The 23,942-nt window shown below is 31.7% G+C and overlaps 1 protein-coding gene across 3 annotated transcripts in view; it reads right to left on the bottom strand.

The window, feature by feature from the left end:
• Positions 1 to 23,801, bottom strand: part of LOC139491464 (guanine nucleotide exchange factor subunit RIC1-like) — a 57,091-nt gene extending 33,290 nt beyond the window's left edge. For all 3 annotated transcript variants that reach the window (XM_071279179.1, XM_071279171.1, XM_071279187.1), the window contains exons 1-8: positions 23,569 to 23,801; positions 13,962 to 14,069; positions 13,525 to 13,613; positions 8,240 to 8,347; positions 3,669 to 3,811; positions 3,321 to 3,454; positions 2,269 to 2,360; positions 1,510 to 1,598 (exon numbers count right to left, since the gene is read on the bottom strand). In XM_071279179.1, coding sequence (XP_071135280.1) covers positions 1,510 to 1,598; positions 2,269 to 2,360; positions 3,321 to 3,454; positions 3,669 to 3,811; positions 8,240 to 8,347; positions 13,525 to 13,613; positions 13,962 to 14,069; positions 23,569 to 23,709 — 904 coding nt within the window. In that variant the 5' untranslated portion in view covers positions 23,710 to 23,801. The remainder of the gene's footprint in view (positions 1 to 1,509; positions 1,599 to 2,268; positions 2,361 to 3,320; positions 3,455 to 3,668; positions 3,812 to 8,239; positions 8,348 to 13,524; positions 13,614 to 13,961; positions 14,070 to 23,568) is intronic.
• Between the last annotated feature and the right edge of the window lie 141 nt (positions 23,802 to 23,942).

Below are 23,942 nucleotides of genomic sequence, written 5' to 3'. Positions count from 1 at the left end.
AGGTTATCAGGAGTCTTTACTTGACACAGCTAAATTATATGACACTTTTAATATATCCTTGACCTCATTTATCTCATGGACACCTCACGATTACCAGGATAGTCTTTATTTGACACAGCTAAATTATATGACACTGTTAATGAATCATTGACCTAATTTATCACGTTGACACCTCAAGGTTACCTGGAGTCTTTACTTGACACAGCTAAATTGAATGACATTTTTAATGTATCCTTGACCTCATTTATCACATTGACAACTCAAGGTTATCAGGAGTCTTTACTTAACACAGCTAAATAGCATGACACTTTGAATGTATCCTTGACCTCATTTATCCCATTGACACCTCAAGGTTACCAGGAGTCTTTACTTGACACAGCTAAATTATATGACACTTTTAATATATCCTTGACCTCATTTATCACATTGATACCTCCAGGTAACCAGGATAGTCTCTCCTTGCAAAGCTAAATTATATGACACTGCTAATGTTTCCTTGACCTCATTAAACAAATAGAAATCTTAAGGTTACCAGGAGTCTTTACTTGACACAGCTAAATTGTATGACACTTTAATGTATCCTTGACCTCATTTATTACATGGACACCTCAAGATAACAAGGATACTCTTTATTTGACACAGCTAAATTATAAGACACTGTTAATGTGCCCTTCACCTAATTTATCACATGGACATCTCAAAGTTATCAGAATAATCTTTACTTGACACAGCTAAATCATATGACACTTCTAATGTATCCTTGACCTCATTTATCACATTGACACCTCAAGGTTACCAGGATAGTCTTTCCTTGACAAAGCTAAATTATATGACACTTCTTATGTATCCTTGACCTAATTTATCACACTGACATCTGAAGGTTACCAGGATAGTCTTTACTTGACACAGCTAAATTATATGATGCTTCTAAAGTATCCTTGACCTCATTTATCACATTGACACCTCAAGGTTACCAGGAGTCTTTACTTGACACAGCTAAATTGGATGACACTTTTAATGTATCCTTGACCTCATTTATCACATTAACACCTCAAGATTACCAGGATAGTCTTTCCTTTACACAGCTAAACTATATGACATTTTTAATGTATCCTTATCACATGGACACCTCAAGCTTACAAGGATAGTCTTTACTTGACACCAACTGCTTGACACAGCTAAATTATAGGACACTTCTAATGTACCGTAACCCATGACCTCATTTATCACATCTACAACTCTAACTTACATGGATAAACTTTACTTGACACAGATAACTTGTATGACACTTCTAATGTATCCTTGACCTCATTTATCACATCTACAACTCAAACTTACAAGGATAGTCTTTACTTGACACGGCTAACTTGTATGACACTTCTAAAGTACCCTCGACCTCATTTATCACATCTACAACTCAAACCTTCCAGGATAATCTTTACTTGACACAGATAATTTGTATGACACTTCTAAAGTACCCTCGACCTCACATAAACAACTAAAACTTACCAGGATAATCTTTACTTGACACAGATAACTTGTATGACACTTCTAAAGTACCCTCGACCTCATTTATCACATAAACAACTCCAGCACCACTGTAAATAATAAATTATAAGTTAAACATCATAATATATAAAAACAGCCAAAAACAGTGCATGTAATGTGATAAAAATAAATGGGAGATGATGACACGGCTTGCATAGGGACATCACTCAAGAACTGTGTAAGTTTCATAACATTTGGTTGAGGCAACTTTTAGAGATCAGAAACAAAAATTTTTTTTTTTTTTCATTTGTAAAGGAGCATATCTCTAGAACAGTAAAAGAGACGCCACTTAAATTTAAACTTGATCTGTGTTTTGTGGTAATAAGCATTGTGTACTACTGTCATAACATTTGGTTACAGCAAACTAAAGTTAGAGAACTGAAACTATTTTGGGAAAGTATGTGCCTACAGACATACAGACAAACTGACTTACAGACAAGTGTAACACTTTATGCCCCTCTGCTGTCACAGCGGGAAGGGACATAAAAATTGTTAAAATTTGTATCTGTTTTAAATTATTTTTGATCCTGTAAATTCATACTTTTTCCACAAATTTAGATGACAATTGTATTTCTGAATGATTTATGTATTAAAAATATGATGTTATCAATCCCATGGTATTACACAAAAAAATGCTGTGTAACATAACTTTCACACAAAACAATGAATTACTGTTTTCTTTATTTTACAAGTTTTATCATCTGTGTATATATATATTACCTTTTACAACCAAATGCCATAAGTCTGTATCTATGGTTAACAGCCAGACAAACTGTATCTTTAAGATCCTTTACCCATACACCTTGAGCAACCTATCAAAAGATTATTGATACATATGTAGTATTTATACATATATGTATATTTAAGATAAAAGAAGAATGTGTCAGAGGACTCAAATTTCCCAGCTCAACTTTCCAAGTTAAAAAGGGGCATAACTTTAAAATATTTAATGACTCACAATCCAAATTTGAACTCTGTGTGTTGTGGTTCTTAGCATTGTGTATTAGTTTTTTTTAAATTTTGATGAGACAAACTTAAGTTAGAGTGAAGAATCAAAAATGAGACAGACCAAAAGACAGATGGACAGAAAGATGGACAGAAGGATGGATGGACAGAGAGACAGACAGTCAAGGGTAACACTTAATGCTCCTTTGCTTTCATCATAGGCCTAAATATTCAAACTAAAATACAATTATGACAGAAGTAAAATTCCAACAATACATTGCTAGACAAACTAAATGTTATTTGAAGTTGATAGAAATTTTCCAGAAAAGGTGGTTTCTCTACACCTGAACAATTTCTGTGTGGATTAACGGTAAGCTAAATGAGAAGAGGATTGTCATATCATACAAAGTACATTTCCAATCATTATTGCACATTGACATTGTATGCTTATTTGATATAAAAAAAAATATCAAAATATTGTCAAAAAGGGCGTGACTGCCTGGCAGATCTGTAAATCTGTTACAACTTTTTAAAATGTTATATAGTGAAAGACCAATTTCAATTCATTATTAATAAAGGAGTAATATGTAATGACAGTTGAGGAGAGACAAATGAATTTATAAAACCGAAGGATTGGCACATAAACACACAAGTTTATTACAATATATCCTTCACTGGTTAGGGGTAAAATATGTGGAAAATATTCTGTGAAAAAAAAATACCTTGAGACTCCAGTGAGGGTTGAAAAGAAATACCGGTACACCAAGTGGTGAAAATTAAATAAAATATTTTAAATATTTTAATAACAAAATAAGATTAAAACCTACCCCATTATCTGCTTTGGTAGAGGGTGGTATTACAAACATGGCCCTTCCAGAGGAAAGAACCATTATGTAACCTCCAATGATAGGGCTATATTCCATATGTACAACATAACCATCTGATTCTGTTAGTTTGGCAGCTAAAACAATATGTCAATGTTATAATAACATATAACGAAATTATATTTTTGTTCTTTTACTCTTCACATAAACTTTATGATAAAGTCCAAAATGTAACGTGAAATAAAAATATAACGATTTCAAAATGTTTTGAAAAATATCCATTAAGCATCTCTGTCTTTGATAACTTTTTACAATTATTTGTCAAATAATTTATCAGTTACTTCCCCTTACCTTTTGTGTTTTGGAAATCCATAGAGACGGGAAAATCTCTGATGAACAATGAATTCTTTTCACTCTTAGTGCCATTCCATTTGATTCTATTTAAATGCCCATCTGATGTAGCAATGACTAGATCTTCTCGAACACACAAACAACTAAAAAATATGTTAAACAACTTATAAACCAGATGCTCCGCAGGGCGTAGCTTTATACGACCGCAGAGGTTGAACCCTGAACGGTTAGGGCAAGTATGGACACAACATTCAAGCTGGATTCAGCTCTAAATTTGGATTGTGATTAAATAGTTGACACAGCATAGGTTTCTGACACAGAATGAATGTGCTCTAATGAACTTAAAATTTTTGTTTCTCTTAGAGCAATTCACTATGCTGTTGAATATTAATCCTCTCAAAAAAATGTTTGAAGAAATTTTCTTTTTTATTTATGAAATTTCAAATGAGAAAAATTGAACCCAATTTTTTTAATCACATCCCCCTTTCCCTTATTCCAAAACTAATCTCAATTAAAATTTGTAATGAAGTTTGCAACAATAACTACTCATTTAAATACATCATAAAATATTAAGATGTAAAAAAACTGCTTGTTATCACTGAATGGTAAAGATTATTTTAATTTATCAGTTGGTAGTAAAAAGTGAATATACATTGTATATTGTATATAACAAAGATTTAAGTTGATTCTGGACAAAGAAAGATAACTCCAATTAAAAAAAAATCTTGCTATTGCACAATATTTTGCAATTAGATATTTCTTGCTTACTATTCTGGACAAAGAAAGATAACTCTAATTAAAAAAAAATTTGATATTTCACAATATTGTGCAATTAGATATTTCTTGCCATTGCGCAATACTGTGCAATTGAAAAGACTTGCTATTACACAATACTTAATATAATAATTTTAGATCCTGATTTGGACCAACTTGAAAACTGGGCCCATAATAAAAAATCTAAGTACATTTTTGGATTCAGCATATCAAAGAACTTCAAGATTTCAATTTTTGTTAAAATCAGACTAAGTTTAATTTTGGACCCTTTGGACTTTAGTGTAGACCAATTTGAAAACAGGACCAAAAATGAAGAATCTACATACACAGTTAGATTTGGAATATCAAAGAACCCCATTTATTCAATTTTTGATGAAATCAAACAAAGTTTAATTTTGGACCCCGATTTGGACCAACTTGAAAACTGGGCCAATAATCAAGAATCTAAGTACATTTTTAGATTCAGCATATCAAAGAACCTAACTGATTCATTTTTTGTCAAAATCAAACTAAGTTTAATTTTGGACCCTTTGGACCTTAATGTAGACCAATTTGAAAACGGGACCAAAAGTTAAGAATCTACATACACAGTCATGACAGTTAGATTCAGCATATCAAAGAACCCCAATTATTCAATTTTGATGAAATCAAACAAAAGTTTAATTTTGGACCCTTTGGGCCCCTTATTATGTTGGGACCAAAACTCCCAAAATCAAACCCAACCTTTCTTTTATGGTCATAAACCTTGTGTTTAAATTTCATAGATTTCTATTTACTTATACTAACGTTTTGGTGCGAAAACCAAGAAAAATGCTTATTTGGGTCCCTTTTTGGCCCCTAATTCCTAAACTGTTGGGACCTAAACTCCCAAAATCAATACCAACCTTCCTTTTGTAGTCATTAACATTGTGTTTAAATTTCATTGATTTCTATTTACTTAAACTAAAGTTATTGTGCGAAAACCAAGAATAATGCTTATTTGGGCCCTTTTTTGGCCCCTAATTCCTAAACTGTTGAGACCAAAACTCCCAAAATCAATCCCAACCGTTCTTTTGTGGTCATAAACCTTGTGTCAAAATTTCATAGATTTCTATTAACTTAAACTAAAGTTATAGTGCGAAAACCAAGAAAATGCTTATTTGGGCCCTTTTTGGCCCCTAATTCCTAAAATGTTGGGACCAAAACTCCCAAAATCAATACCAACCTTCCTTTTGTGGTCATAAACCTTGTGTTAAAATTTCATAGATTTCCATTCACTTTTACTAAAGTTAGAGTGCGAAAACTAAAAGTATTCGGACGCCGGACGACGACGACGACGACGACGACGACGCAGACGCCAACGTGATAGCAATATACGACGAAAATTTTTTCAAAATTTGCGGTCGTATAAAAACTATATAAAAAGTACACATGGTTCTTCAAAGTTTGATATGGTTACCACCAAAGAAAAAAAAAAGATAATAAAATTGCCCATACTTTTTACAATTGACATTTATTCTATCTTGCCTATTTGCCCTAATTTGCTACATAGAAAATCTAAAGAAATTATTTCAATTCTGTAAAATTTCAACAAATTTTCCATTATAAAATATTTTTTTTGCAATTGCTTGGAAACTTAAGGATATCATTGTAAGACATTGTTATCTATGAAACTTTGAAGTAACACAATCAGTTCAGATTTTTGTCTTTTGGGTGTTAGTGGCATTATAACTTTGAATGAGGAAACATTTAACGATTTCCCTATTAGTATTATTGACATCAGGGGAGCAGATTAACATTGATGTTTCTCTTATACCAAGTAATACTGGCCTCTAAATCGAGATGAGCACATAATCAACCAACACCATATGTATATAGTTATGTAACAGTACCCTTAGGTCCCTTACCAAGTAATACTGGCCTCTAAATCGAGATGAGCACATAATCAACCAACACCATATGTATATAGTTATGTAACAGTACCCTTAGGTCCCTTACCAAGTAATACTGGCCTCTAAATTGAGATGAGCACATAATCAACCAACACCATATGTATATAGTTATGTAACAGTACCCTTAGGTCCCTTACCAAGTAATACTGGCCTCTAAATTGAGATGAGCACATAATCAACCAACACCATATGTATATAGTTATGTAACAGTACCCTTAGGTCCCTTACCAAGTAATACTGGCCTCTAAATCGAGATGAGCACATAATCAACCAACACCATATGTATATAGTTATGTAACAGTACCCTTAGGTCCCTTACCAAGTAATACTGGCCTCTAAATTGAGATGAGCACATAATCAACCAACACCATATGTATATAGTTATGTAACAGTACCCTTAGGTCCCTTACCAAGTAATACTGGCCTCTAAATCGAGATGAGCACATAATCAACCAACACCATATGTATATAGTTATGTAACAGTACCCTTAGGTCCCTTACCAAGTAATACTGGCCTCTAAATCGAGATGAGCACATAATCAACCAACACCATATGTATATAGTTATGTAACAGTACCCTTAGGTCCCTTACCAAGTAATACTGGCCTCTAAATCGAGATGAGCACATAATCAACCAACACCATATGTATATAGTTATGTAACAGTACCCTTAGGTCCCTTACCAAGTAATACTGGCCTCTAAATCGAGATGAGCACATAATCAACCAACACCATATGTATATAGTTATGTAACAGTACCCTTAGGTCCCTTACCAAGTAATACTGGCCTCTAAATTGAGATGAGCACATAATCAACCAACACCATATGTATATAGTTATGTAACAGTACCCTTAGGTCCCTTACCAAGTAATACTGGCCTCTAAATTGAGATGAGCACATAATCAACCAACACCATATGTATATAGTTATGTAACAGTACCCTTAGGTCCCTTACCAAGTAATACTGGCCTCTAAATCGAGATGAGCACATAATCAACCAACACCATATGTATATAGTTATGTAACAGTACCCTTAGGTCCCTTACCAAGTAATACTGGCCTCTAAATCGAGATGAGCACATAATCAACCAACACCATATGTATATAGTTATGTAACAGTACCCTTAGGTCCCTTACCAAGTAATACTGGCCTCTAAATTGAGATGAGCACATAATCAACCAACACCATATGTATATAGTTATGTAACAGTACCCTTAGGTCCCTTACCAAGTAATACTGGCCTCTAAATTGAGATGAGCACATAATCAACCAACACCATATGTATATAGTTATGTAACAGTACCCTTAGGTCCCTTACCAAGTAATACTGGCCTCTAAATTGAGATGAGCACATAATCAACCAACACCATATGTATATAGTTATGTAACAGTACCCTTAGGTCCCTTACCAAGTAATACTGGCCTCTAAATTGAGATGAGCACATAATCAACCAACACCATATGTATATAGTTATGTAACAGTACCCTTAGGTCCCTTACCAAGTAATACTGGCCTCTAAATTGAGATGAGCACATAATCAACCAACACCATATGTATATAGTTATGTAACAGTACCCTTAGGTCCCTTACCAAGTAATACTGGCCTCTAAATTGAGATGAGCACATAATCAACCAACACCATATGTATATAGTTATGTAACAGTACCCTTAGGTCCCTTACCAAGTAATACTGGCCTCTAAATTGAGATGAGCACATAATCAACCAACACCATATGTATATAGTTATGTAACAGTACCCTTAGGTCCCTTACCAAGTAATACTGGCCTCTAAATTGAGATGAGCACATAATCAACCAACACCATATGTATATAGTTATGTAACAGTACCCTTAGGTCCCTTACCAAGTTATACTGGCCTCTAAATCGAGCTGTGAACATGGTCCAATTTTAATTGCTGGAACACTGTCACTATCAGGTATTCCATTTAAATCTTTCTTTGTATTGTAAAGTCTGAAAATACAAAACATCTCAATGTTATGTTTATGTACATACAATTCACTTTTAACTTTATCTGAGAAAATAATTTAAGGTGCAGTGTTATCTGACAGCATATATTTACAATAATAAGAATTCCATTAAGCATTATTACTCAGAATCATGAAATGGTGTTTGTCATCATTGTTAAGTAAGGTTAAGTGTGATTAAAGCTAGTGAAAAATGTAGATTAAAATTGAGAATGGAAATGGGGAATATGTCAAAGAAACAACAACCCTACCATAGAGCAGACAACAGCAAGAAGGTCATCAACAGTTTGGTGGTTTTAAAACATATTTTATCTTAAATCTGATAATATAACAGCCTTTTTTCTCTCTCACATACCAGTACATGTTTTCACAAAACTATAAATAGTTTAGGACACAAAATTTATAAAAATACATTTCTTTATTCAAAAAAAAATATATATTACCTAATTGCTTAAATCAAATACAAAAACAAGTTTATGAACTTTTGATTTCTTTCCTATCATCAATGGGTGAAGTTTATTTTCATGGATATTTTATAGCATAAAAGTTCTGAATTTACAGTCAAAGCAGGCAAGACTAAACAAAAGAAGCTGAATAGTGTCTTAAGATATTTTTTTAAAACAAACAGATTTAATTTTCTTTATTTCTCAAGCATGCATGTACAGCCTTTGTATAAATTATGCTTCAAAGGAAGAGATAACCAAGTATTAAAGGGAAACTTCGCAAAAAAATCAAAAATTGATATTATGTTCATTCTGTATAAAAATGTTCAAATTCATAGATATTAAAGTTTTATTCCGCTAGATAAGCGATCACCATCGATTTTAAATTTAGAGTATCAATTCTCCGAGATCCGCCATCTTGTCTTCTTTCCCGATGAATAAAAACGATATGTCTATAAACCACAAAGAAACAAAACTACAGTAACCGATGTAGTCGTAATTGCGTGTCGATATCTTGTCAATCGTACGGTTGTTTAATACGACTAACTAACTTGATACGGAAAATATTCTTACTTTTTTTAAATTACCATGGTCTGTTGTTTTTAAACTGTTGATATTGGAATTAGGTGAAAAGTCAAAGTTGAAATCATAAATAAGTGTTCCGTGAAAATTGTTTTCGAAAATCTAATTTGTTCATAATTCTTTAAAGTAATAAACTTTTTTCAAATATAATTTGATCTTCCCTTATCTGATCACCAGCATGGCTAAAGGTATTACTTCCAAAGGTATTGTGAGGGGTGTGAGGTGACACGTCCAGGTATTCAAGCGATTTCCTGTCGGGCTTGCAAGTTCATGCATCGTTTCACTTCTGCAGGTATTGATCAGTGTACACGGCTGATAACTTATAACTTATAACTTTCCATTTTGAACTATCAGATGTATAATATACAACTCTGTCTTACTTGTCATTACTAAACTCATACGCCTGTTTATAAATAACATTTCTGGTGTAAAGAATATAATTCATAATATATAAATAATACCCAAAAAATAAGATTTGATGAAATTAAAATCTATTTAAATATTTTTTCCAAGGGTGAATTTGGGAAAATGTAATATATAGTCATTGTCAATAGTGAAGGACAGATTGGAACAGACCAGAAATATTGATTTAAAAAAATGTACGCACTTGCCGACGATTCGTTTATACGACTGGATATAAAGTTACGGAACTATAGCGCAATTTAAAATATATACGTGTATACATTGAACATAAGAAAAAAACATATATTTTGAATAAATTGGGGTAAAAGTGTTGTAAATAGACTAGCCAACGTATGCCAACAGTATGTAATCATCGAATGTCGATAGACTACAGTTGTATACCAAAAGAAGAAGAGAACCAATTTGATTTAAATACAGGTCGATGTATAACTTTTGCTTTGGTTCATTGAAGCTGTGGACCTAGGAAAATCACAGATTTATATTTCAATAAGATTGTTCTCAAACAAAGGAAGGAATTCGTCATCACAATTGTTATATATGCCACTGGACGAACACTAATTATCCCCAGGGGATGTGAATATTTTGCTGGGAAACTTTTGAGTATCAAAGTTTCAAATTAATTTCTGGATTTATTTTCTTTCTTGGTATTCAATAACCGAAAAAAGAATAAATTACTTGTTCGCTAAATAGGGATATTCTTGTCAGATAAAAGAATTTTAGTTATATTTAAAAAATAGGGAAATATGACATTAAATTGGTTCTGTCTTTTTTTAAACATCGTTAAAACGATGTGTGTCTAAGAACCCTGTAATACTAGTACGAGAGTATAGCATGTAAACATTCCTTCTCAATAATATGGTTGTATTGGAAAACTTTTCATACAGATTGACAACTCATTGTCCGATATGCATGTAATATTTGCCACATGACGCCCATAGTTCTTTCTACCATCAACACCTTATTCCTTGATATTGCTGTAAACATTGATGGTTCACACCCAAACAAAATGGGAGTAATGAACCTTCAGAGCTTCTCCGTGTTATACACTTGTGAAATATATAGACGAAATTTCTGTATTAAAATGAATCTACATCTCACAAACAGGATTTTCAAATAACGATTTTGAGTAATCACCTTACAAACCAATATAAACGTATGGCAAGATATAACCATGAAGGAATTTAGTTTTTGTCAGAACTCATCACTATATCATAAACGTATACGTATATATATGCATACAGTTTCAAATATCAAGAACAAGCGTTCGATGTCGATAGTCTGTTCTCTAACTGTTCAGAGTTAGACATGTCACTTGTTCATTCTTGGAAGCCTTCATATTCCCCGTCTAACGATGGGAACTCTTTCTGATTGTGTTGACTATAAATGCTTGTATGGTAATTCTGTCGTTTATCTGTACAAGCGGTTGCATTTCCTCTCCTTTCCCAACAAACAAACGAACGAAACGCAACTAGTCTGATTTCTCTGGAGCTCATCCTCAATGGCTCTTATACGTCAGGAAACTTACATGTATACTAATAATGATTGTTTCATGATCAACGATGTATGAACGAACTATTATAAATTCGTCAATATCTGTAATGCATGACTAAAGTATAACTTTTATTACAATTACTGTATTACTTATTTGGATTAATGACGGCTATCATGTTCAACATTGCACAACTATTATCATAGAATTTTAAAAAAAATCCTCAAAAATCCTCAAAAGATATAATGCCTTAGCTTAGATAATTAGTATTCTTTTCACAAAAAGTTCGTGTAAATGATTGTCAAATGAATTTAATTATGTAAGAATAAAATGTTAAAAAGAAACTAAAAAAAAATTATGCATGTTGTATGTTGTATTTTTTTGTCAATTAAAAACTTTAAAATTGCAATAGTTTTATTAGCATTTAAACACAGCCAGATTTGAATACAAGCTAAGAAATTCCGGTAAAGTCAATGATATCAAACAGATGTACAATGGTATATCAAATTGGGTAATATTGCATTTAGTTTTTATTAAAGATTAAAACTACTATTTTTTGCTTCATATTTGAATCTTTATGCCAATTGCCGCTAAGAAAGTAATCAAAAATTGTTTCCTTTTATTTTTATACACTTTCGGAATTACGAATCTGAATTTTATTTTCAATTAATTTACACAATTTAATTATTGTATCTTTATTCTCATCGTGTATTTAATCTTAGTGTATTAACATCATGACAGCATATTCTCTAATCCTTTCTATTTATTCTTTCCAAATAACAACATTTATACCTGTGTACGCTTGAACTCACACCTGCGGCTAAATAGCTACAAGGTAAACAAATTGACCTCAAGCCGAGAAATATACAGTGACCTTTACAAAATAATATACACACTCTGCTCACACATTAGTTGCATTGAAATGATTATCAAAACAATAACGGTAAATAGAACTGAAATATTTTCAGTTCAATATCAGTAAAAATGTTCAATAAATATTTTATGAAAAAAATCTCAACAATAATTAATTAAATTTATTCAAAAACATTTACTAGAGATAATTTTATAGGAGTTTAATTCAATCAATACAAAACGGTATATATATGCATATTCACTTTCGTTCATTCTTATATTGTGGTTTATAACTTCGACCATTCATCAGCTGTGCGCTTTTAATTACGTATATTGTCGATAAGCTATAAGAGTTAAACAGATTTTATTTTTTCCCAGAATTCAATAAATCGGGCTAATACGTCACGACCCACTCGAGAATTCAACCAAAAAAGTTACAAATACTTGATTTTCTCCGTTATTAGAAGGAATATAAATTTAAAACTTTGCAAATGTGTTTTTTATGTTAAGATGAACATAATTAGATGATAAGTAAAAAATCGCGGAATTTCCCTTTAACTACAGCATTTTTTTGTACAGTAGGTAAGACATAATCCTCTTATTATGAAATCAATTAGATGACAAGATTTGCAAAATTATACATGTAATGATCATGATGATCCTTTGAAACAATCAGGTGTCTATTGATTTTACCAGTAGTGTTTTTACCTATAATTGATCAAAACAGCAATAACTACAATGAATCTATAGAAAAAAATTGTCTAGCAAAGCATTTTAACAACATTATCACACTGTACATTTCTTATATCAGTGTACCAAATTTTACCTGATTCTAATTTTGTTTTTCCTCAGCCTAAAATTAAGAATTGAAATTAGGATACAGATGAAAGATTTTCTCAAAGAATAAATCATATATAATTTTCTTTGTCTAACGTTAAAAATGATGATTAGTAAATAATATCTTTTCAACAAAGTATTACAGAAAGTTGAGAAACTATTGATTGACTAGCACAGAGGATAATTTTTGTAGATATATATTTTACATTGAATTACATGATTTCTAAACACAAACTTCCTCAAAAACTTAAATCTTAGCAAAGTTAATTAACCATATACATTTGTATATGTAAACTCTTATGATCTAATTTTTATAGCAGCAAGGTCGTTTTAAGATGCACACCATTAACTTTTAGTGCAAAACACAACAAGCTAATGTCAGTGCATAAATATAAAATAGAAAAAGCTTTATTCTGCACTATAGATACTAACTAATGGTTTGAAGGCCAAGTGATTCAAAGATCACCAAAAAGAATTTTACTGGCAAATAAACAAACAATTCTGTTCCAATTTTTGGTTGTGAATCTGTAAACTTACTTTCCTTCTTGCTGTACGTATAGACAGTGATGATTTGGTACAGATATATCTAAATCTACTTTGAAAAATATCACATGATGTTTACTTGTCTGCAAAGAGAGAGCAAAAATACATATCTATGAGGCATAATCTACATCATACATCACAATATCAATAACTTTGTTAAAATCCTAATGAGCATTTGAAACAAATACAATTTGAAAGCCTTACTCTATTAAACAGGCATCAATAAAAAGTTTGTCACCAGGATGGGAAAATTCATTTATCTATCATAATTATTTGTTTTCAACCGAAGTAAACTTAACTTAGCAACTACATTCCTGTTTAACTTTATCGATATTTTTCAGCCTAACTTTAATTAGATACTGCATTCTGTAATTTCATATTTAACTTTATTCAGATACTTTAATCCAGTTAGATACTAGACTCTTGCTTACCATAACAGCTATCATAGAAGAATCTGGCTTCCATTCTGCTAATGTGTATGCCCCAAATTTGTCTAAATCTCTCTGTGATTGTGTGTAATTTACTATCTGAACTGGTGGCTGAAATGTAAAATACATCTGTAAGTAACATTACAAAAAATTTCTATTATATTCTTGATTTGTTACTTTATGTCCAGTCAGCAGCATTCCACTATTTTCCTCTCAAAATATTTTGTTGAAACAAATGTTAAATAGATTTCAACTATTTTTGCAAAATTTTTGTTTTCAAACCATTGATGTGACACAAAATGGTCTCCTTTATTCATGTTAATATGTTCAATCATATAAGTCTCATTACGGCTTTTCTATTTGGATTTGGTATGATTGCCAATGAGATAATTAACCACCAGAGACCAAATATTGCTGATGTTAGTATGGTACCATAACAGGTCTTTGTTACCCCTTCAACAATGAGAATTTACTTTAGATTTTTGTAATTTGATTTACCATTTACCATTATTAGGGATTGAAGTATACTTTAATTCAACTGTTTGATATGGGGATAGATCTAATGACTGAGATTAAATTTAGTCAAATTTATGACTATGGTCAATGTTGACCTATAGATATTTCATTTTTTAAACAGCAGAAAAACACAATTTCATGATTCTAACAATATTCATAATTTTAAAAAGAATCCAAATTAAATTTTCAACAACAATCTTGTCAACAGGAGTTACAAGGTTTGCACTGGTATGACATTACACATAGGAAGTTAAAATAAGTATCAAACTTACTTTATAATAATATGTAAAGTGTTTGATACTGTTATACAATGTATAACTTTTCAAATGCATAAACCTGAGATATTATGCATGTAATTTAGTGACATATTTAAGTCAAATCTTGAAATAATTTGAATATTGAATACCAAATTTTAAAGCTATAAATTACTCTTATTAATGTCGGATTCATGTTATTTGCAGATAATTGCTGTTTCCTTTAAAGGTGCATCATATCAGCAACCATGAAGGAAACATGAAATCTGACAGAAAATTGCATTGCACTTCATAGGTCAGAAAAACTTTCTATAGAATATAAGTTATAAAAGGTGAGAGTTCAAATATCATTTCATTCCACGTAAATAAGAATTCTTGAAAGTCGATTTTTATCAAGAAAGTATTGTTAATCTATATTGGACAGCACCAGTAACTTTTGGTCAGATGGTAACTTCAAACCAAAAAGACCAATGAATTAAATTTCCGAAACTCATATATTCAAGTCAATGAAAGTTAAGTCCTCTAAGTGTTTTGTTGAACATTGTATTTTGAACGCTTTCTTGTCTGAGTACATTAAGGGCTAACGTAAAATGTTATTTTCGTGACGTCAAAATGTGACATATCGGGAAAAGATGCATTTTTCCACTGATTTTTATCCTTCAAACTGATTTAATTTGAAAATGAGTGCATGGACCTCCATTTTTTCAACCGACATTTTGTTTCATTTTGCAGGGAGATTATGTGGACCAAATTTTATAAAACTGTAAATAGTGCAATTTTTTTAATTTTGATAAATATACAGCAAAAAATTACGTTTTTTTCTCAATTCATGACCATTTGATAAATATGAGTTATTTCTGAACAAAAAATGCATAAATTGTAAGAATACTTATAAAATACAGAAATTACAAATTATTTAACAAAAAACAATTTTTGTTTATCTTTTAAAACAAAAAAGTTATGTCTTTCTTTCGAAAAGGAAAATACGGCCACATATCCGAATTTTGAGCAAATATACCAAATTTCGACCTCATTTAACTCAAAAAGTAGCACATGAAGGTATATTTTTTATTACATATTTGATTTTAAATCAGGTAAAAAATAGCCGATATGCAAATTTTCATCAACTTGTAAATACGGGATCAAAACTGTATCGTATGCCCTTAAGGATATTAACTTCATTAATCAAGAGATGAGGAGAAAATTTGTTCAGTACCAGGTAATTAAATCCTTAAAATTAGGTTGAACCCATTTGTCCCCCATTAAACAGAACACCAATTTAGTGTCAATATCATTTATATTTATAAATAATTTAATTTTGGATGTAACGTATCTTCTGATTGGCTGACGTTATTTTGTTATGAGCCCATAGACATAATTTAGTCATGTGACCGTGACGTCATCAACGTTTTTTCATGGTTTTCTACGGTTTAAAATGGAATTTAGAATTAAATTATAAGAAATGACTGTAATATTTTTTCTGTCTATTCAAAATTAAAGAACCTTAGTGAGCACGCTCACATATCCCACGTCCCCACATTGTCATTGGAGAAATTAAATAAGTATAAGAAAAAAAAATTGTATAAGGAAAAATATTGAATAATAATTTCCTGTCAATATACATAGTACATGTATGTCCTTATTATCTACAAAAGTTCAAAGGGGCATAACTCCTAGAAAAAAAATTGAACCGTAATTTCCTGTTGATATGCACATCTACATAGTATGTCCTTATTATCTACAAAGTTTCATGAAATTCTGATGTGTGGTTTGAGAGGAGTTGCGATGACAAACTGTTGCAGTAGTACATTAAAGTAAATAAGTTCAAAGGGGCGTAACTCCTAGAAAAAAAATTGAATCGCAATTTCCCGTCGATATGCACAACTACATAGTATGTCCTTATTATCTGAAAAGGTTTCGTGAAATTCTGTTGTGTGGTTTGAGAGGAGTTGCGATGACAAACTGTTGCAGAAGTACATTAAAGTAAATAAGTTCAAAGGGGCGTTACTCCTAGAAAAAAAATTGAACCGTAATTTCCCGTCGATATGCACAACTACATAGTATGTCCTTATTATCTGAAAAGGTTTCGTGAAATTCTGTTGTGTGGTTTGAGAGGAGTTGCGATGACAAACTGTTGCAGTAGTACATTAAAGTAAATAAGTTCAAAGGGGCGTAACTCCTAGAAAAAAAATTGAATCGCAATTTCCCGTCGATATGCCCAACTACATAGTATGTCCTTATTATCTGAAAAGGTTTCGTGAAATTCTGTTGTGTAGTTTGAGAGGAGTTGCGATGACAAGAAACAGGACTGACGGACGGACGGACGGACTGACGGGCGGGTCAAAAACATTATACCCTCCGCAACTTTGTTGCGTGGGGTATAATAACATAAAAAATGTGGTGCAAACTGTTAAATAACCTGCTAAGCGCGTTATTCAGTGTGCACCAAATTTTTTATGTTATTTCTTCATAGACAGAAAAAATATTACAGTCATTCCTTAAACATATTTTTAGGAAGTAACAATAAACACATAAAACATTGTAGTTGTACCAGTTTGTTCATTTCCTAAACCAATATCTTCTTCTCACTTTCAACCTCAAAATGTGGTTTCAAATTTAAAACATTTATATGTTTCAAAAGTACAGGTTTATATCCATTTTTTACATAAAAACAAATGTATTGTATAATTAAGTATGACAAATGTAACTCCATCTGTCAAAACCCCATGTAAAGACATCAATCATCTACAAAGGGTTTAATGTGGCAATAAATACTGCTAAACATACATCTATAGTAGGTTTGTATGAAATGAAGATAGATCTATACAAAAATAGAGCAAAAAAAAAAATATCATAACAAAATATCAAAATAAAAATATTCCTATCTAAACATAACAAAGTTAACCCTAATTAGTATCCCACATAGGTCAACAGACCAGATCTTGAGAATAATTCAATCATATATATTAATATGATTTCTTATTAATAATAATATCAATATTTTGGCTTAGATTTTTTCTGATTGCATTATTTATATTTATACATTTATCAGCAAATAAACCATACACATGAACTTATAACAGCCTATTATTTGAACTTGGAATTATTTTTAATTATGGAATTAACATAATTTCTTGTGTTTAATTTTTTTTTTATAAATTCCATGTTTATTTTGTATTATGATCTTTTGAGCGGTTAAAAACACTTTCCATACAATGTATTTTGGTTAGATAGTGATGTGCACCGCACAGTACATTCTATTGAAAATATACTATTTTCTTTGTATTAAATAGAAAGTGTTGTGCGCAGCACGGAAAATTTCAGTACAGAATAAACATGGAATTTATTACAAATTTCAACAACAAGAAATCAAGCAAATTCCATAATTAAAAATAATTCCAAGTTCAAATAATAGACATGATAGACTGTTTTATAAAAAAAAAATGGGTTATCTGTCCTTGCTTGTTATCTAATTTTCTGCTTGTACATGTATGAAAGAACACAATTCTATAAGAGACCATTGTACCACCTATATGTCCCCTTAATAGGCATGTGACCTTTTTCTCATTTTTTGAGTGGACAGACATGGCCACTGGTCTTAAATTAGAGAAAGACCATTGTTAAGTTTTAAATAAAGAAAATGGTGTATTACTCAAATACCTAGCTCCCCAAAATATATAAACAAAACACACTAAAATGTCTCGCCTGCTTTACTGATCATGATTGTACTTATATGTTGAAAGTCTTAAACAGAACCAATATACGACAAGAATTACATTATATGACATATGAACCAGAAAAAGGTCTGTCAGATGAACCCTGCCAGTCAGACCTGACTAATTACATTCATTCCATACACCAAAATATATTTGACACATTGCTTAAAGTATCTGTAAAATGGACTTAAACACAAAAAACTTAACATTGAAAAATGAATTTTTGCATGGACACAAATGGATAATTGTGATTTACAGAAATGCTGCGTACAACATGAAGGAAGCTAATGAAAAGAAAGTTACCGGTATATTTCTTTTTCAAAGTAATTGAAATTTATAATCATAAAATATGATTTTTTATTTGGGCAAACAACATCTTATTGCAATTTTTCACATGCAAAAAAATCTGAATTTGCAGTGTTTTGAATTACTATAACATGTATATATAATATCAACATAGAGGTAAAAAAAATGAATAAAGTGCAAAACTGTAAAAACTGCCAAAATCCTCCTTTTGAGATCTTAAAATCATTTTTAAGATAAAATCTACACAACATTACATATATATAGGCTAAGGCTTAACTCTAAAAAACATATTAAATATGTTGCTACAAGATGTATTTTACAAAGATGTTCATGTTTTTACATAAGGCCTTGGATTTTACATATTTTATTAAAAAAATTACATGTAAAATTACTACTTAAGGTCATATGTCAATGTCGTCATATTTATGATATCATAGTGACTGACATAAAAATTGTGAATTTGACCATTTTGCACTTTTTTGTCCATTTTTATATATTTTTATATTATCAATAATAAACAGCTGCGCCATGAGCGCATGATAGGCCCATCGTCTTGTGTGCAATAATCATAAATAGTTTCTGAGATACAGCGTGACATGTGAAAACCCACCTTTTTTAACAAAATAAACAAAATTTCTAATATAAAATTTTGAATCATTACCAAAAAGTATACAGATCTTAAGATAAATATAACTATGAAGTGTGTGAAGTTTTAAGCAATTATCATAAATTGTTTCTGAGATACAGTGTGAAAGCCCCCCCCCTTTTTTTTTACAAAAAAACTCTCAATTTTTTTAAAATAGAATTATGAATCAAAACCAAAAAGTATGAAGATCCTTAGATTGATATAACTAACAAGTGTGTAAGGTTTTAAGCAATAATCATAAATCGTTTTTGAGATATGGCGCTACATGTAAAAACCCCATCCCCCTTTTTTACAAAATACTCAATAACTCAAAAATAAAATTTTGAATCATCACCAAAAATTATGCAGATCTTTAGATTTATATAATTAAGAAGTGTGTAAAGTTTTAAGCAATTATCATAAATCGTTTTTGAGATACAGCATGACATGTGAAAAAAACCACACCCCTGTTTTAGTTACAAAGTCCTGTAACTCAAAAAGTTTTAATTTTATTTTCACCAAAAGTATGCAGATCTTATAACCATTATAAGGAACAACTGTATTAAGTTTCATAAAATTTTGACGAGTCGTTCTCAAGTAATAGTGCGACATGTTTACGCAGGACGGACACTTGTATACCATAATACGTCCCGTCAAAATTTTGACTGGCGTATAAAAATAACTTTGAAAGGCTTGAATTACTTTTCTATTCTTGAAATTAAAGGGGAAAATGGCACTTATAAACCCCCCACCCTGAATAGGATTGATGATTGAGTGGTGGTGTTTAAATGCCACTTTTATGATCCACATTTGGGTTACTTCGTGGTGGCCAGTTCTTATTGGTGGAGGAAGCAAAAGTTCCTAGAGAAAACCACCTACCTTTGATAGGAAAACTGACAATCATAGTCAATTAAGATTCGAGTCGAGTGCGCCCACAGAGGCGAAATTAGAAATTAGAACCTCAGTGTAAACTGGCAAGTGATTACAGTATAGACTACTTGGCCACAGAGTGGTTGGAAGAAAAGAAAGAATTGAGAATAAACTAGAGGTAACATCTAAACATGATTGTATTACATAAGTGAAATGTTTAGCCTATGTTAAAATATATCTTGTATAAGTAAAATAGTCTGTAGCAATAAAGTTTATAAAGAAGGGGATTTTACATCTATCTTTTCAATGTCATGATTTGTAATGCCCAGTAATAATAGTGAGCCAGGATAAACCTCAGGACTTTATCTCACGTAATCCCCTTAGGCATTTAACCTCTGCATACCATAGTATGAAGATTAGTTAATCATAACATATATAGTAGACCAACAACAAAAACAAGAGAACAGACTTTTGGTGTACAATTTATGTGAATAAAGACTCAAAAGAAAAGACAACCATTGCAAATTTTAAACAATATCAAAATTCGTAAAAGACATCTAGAGGCCTACATAATGTACAAGGGGTGTATTAGTAGCAAAATTAATCCACAACACTGTCCCACCCAGATCCTCCCTTATTATGCTGTATAAATGTCAGTTGTACCAACAATGACCAATAACCAGTATGCTTTATCTTTGGTGCCCTGACCGAATGATGAAGAGTTACAGTGCAGATGAAAGCACCTGATTTACACAGTTCAGTTAAGGGACCAAGAACTGCCAACTGGTTATAGTATGTATAAAGGGATAACGTAAACAGACACTGGTTTGGGAGAAAGAATCACAGTCTAATATTTTCTTTGCATATCAATATAGCAATAAACATATTTACAAAGAAAGCTAAATCAAGTTGAAAAACTGTGGTACTCCTAACAAAAAGTACATAATAACTGTGAATACTACTCTACTAAATTAAACAATACAAAAAAATATGTGAAGTTGATGCTTCTTTTCAAATAAACATATGAATTATACATGCATATAGATCTTTAAGCAAATAAAAGTATTGTCCTTAAGGGAGTTGGAGGGTGGGAAGAAAATATTTTCCCAGAAAAATAATAATGGCTGCTGCAAGCAAGCGTTGCATCAGGAATAGTTGAGCCTGTGTGCATAAAACAAAAGCCCTACTAATCAAGCGATGATTGGTTAATTCAAAATTAGCTATGAATCTCATTGGTTAGTATGATCTCTACAAACAATTAGTAAACAAGTGATGATGATGATGATGTGGCAGTGATTGGGGAACCCCATTGCTGATTGGTTAAAAACAAGTGTCCCCAAGTAACTACTGACCAGCATTCCAAAATGTACAGTGTATTATGTATTAATACTCTATTTAAATCAAATAGTTCTGTAAAAGAATGTCAGATTTGTGGAGTAAAGTGAATTTATTTATTTAAATGTTCTTGATAATGTATCTTGTACCATTTTCCGATAGACAAGACACTTACTGCTTCAGTCAGAAATTTCTATGATTCTTGTTTTCTATATAGATAATATACATAATTCTTTGATCTCCCATGGCCCAAAATTATTTGAAAATGGCTTTGAGTCACCAGAGCAAATTCAGACTATAATTTACAAATGAGAACACCAAATAAAACTTTTATCATTTCTGCCTTTTGAATTTCCTTAATAATCCATCAACTGCATTACTGCCATTAGAAATTGATGGAAACCTTGACCTTGCCTATAGAATAGATTTACCATAGCTGATAAAACAAATGGTACCCTGCTCACACCCTTCTTGAATTATATTGACAATTTGTGATTCTACAGTCGTCTATCACGCTGAAACTGATCATGTCGTCAATGACAAATCAAAATATCTACAAAATGGTTATAACATGCCAATTTTGGTTAGTTTAAACATATTTATTTATAGTGGATTGGGAAACATGTTTTGCAACTTATATTAATCCCTTTCCACTTTGCGGGTTCAAGTGCTGCCTTGTAGCGGCATTAGCCTGCTCTTTTTCGAAATCTACAAGGGTGTCTTTAACGTGCAAGAGATATGGCTCTCTTTTAACACGGGTCAGCCATTTATCGTCCCCTTCCGACGGACTATCATCGTTTCCTCAAGACCATACTTGCAAATTGCGTCAAGGGAGAGCTGAAAATTCAGTCCCTGAAATTTTCATCCCAGAACGGGAATTGAACCAGGAACCTTTGAGTTAGTAGTGCGATGCATTAACCACTACACCACGGCTCTCACTTTCAGAGAAATACATTTGTAATTTTTATTGTTGCAGGCCTTTCAAAAAGGTCAACTGTAATATATTATGTTTTCTTTAAGAAAACACACTATATTCTTGTGTAAAAGTCTAAAACTAAAAGAATGCAACTGTCTTGCAAGTTTCAAAAGACAAAAAAGAGATGATTTCAGATTCCCAATTGTGAACTTTCCATTTCTATGTAGCAACATTCCAGCGCCTTCATATGGAGTCTTTATCTCCCAATTGATACGATATTTCCGGGCTTGTATTTCCGGGCTTGTATTTCCTTTCCTATCATGATTTCCTTGATAGAGGATTGCTACTCACAAGGAAGCTATTAAACCAAGAGTTCCAAATGGTGAAATTGAAATCATCCCTTCGTAAATTTTACAGACGCCATCACAAGTTGGTTGATCGTTATGGAATAACTGTTTCACAGATGGTATCGAATATGTTCCTTATGTCGTAACTACAATTCCCCTTCCCTTTTCATGAATATGACCTACTGAATAAGACTTTTTACCGGATTTGTAATAAAATAAGCAACACGACGGGTGCCACATGTGGAGCAGGATCTGCTTTCCGAAGCACCTGAGATCACCCCCAGTTTTTGGTGGGGTTTGTGTTGCTTAGTCTTTAGTCTTCAGTTTTCTATGTTGTGTCTTCTGTACTATTATTTGTATGTTTGTCTTATCAATGAGTTTGACTCTCCCTCTTGTATCTTTCGTCCCTCTTTTGCAGTACACCCAACTGGTCATGGGTATCCATTGATATTTCACAGGAGGTTGAAATCCTATCAATGAGGGTCTATAAATATGTCAACTCGACTATCACAGTAGAGCTTCTCTCGTAGAGAAGCTCTACTGTGATAGTCGAGTTGACATATTTATAGACCCTCATTGATAGGATTTCAACCTCCTGTGGATATTTACACGAAAGTATCTATGTATTTGTTTGTTTTTATCTAACAAAAATCAAGGTTACAAATAAAAGTTGGAAGTTTTTGGATTTTATTGACACCTTCTGACACATTTTAAAATGTATTTACCTTACAGTACCATATACTGATGGTGTCTTGGCACAAAATGGCAAACAACATTCTATCACAGCTACTAATAATATACTGCAGTGGTGGGGAATCATGTTGTGTTTCTTTAAGATATTTTGGCCAGCCTACTGGAAAATACATAATGTTTTCTCAATATTTTGACATTTAAGTTATCAACGTCACTTTTTAGATGCCATCTTGATAATTCTAAATCGGTAAGCTAAAAGAAAAGTGATTGGATGAAATGGAAACCCTATGTCCAATGAAAATTTATCTTACTGTCATATTTCATAAATAGTACAAAGGTATTTTCCGAAAAATGTGATTCGAATGGCCATTCAAAATCGTTTCCCATCTTAAAAGAAGGACTGCTT

Source organism: Mytilus edulis, chromosome 1 (genome assembly GCF_963676685.1).
Source record: "Mytilus edulis chromosome 1, xbMytEdul2.2, whole genome shotgun sequence".
Taxonomy (NCBI): domain Eukaryota; kingdom Metazoa; phylum Mollusca; class Bivalvia; order Mytilida; family Mytilidae; genus Mytilus; species Mytilus edulis.
Note: the sequence above shows the minus strand (reverse complement) of the source record. Positions and strands in the feature narration are given on the sequence as shown.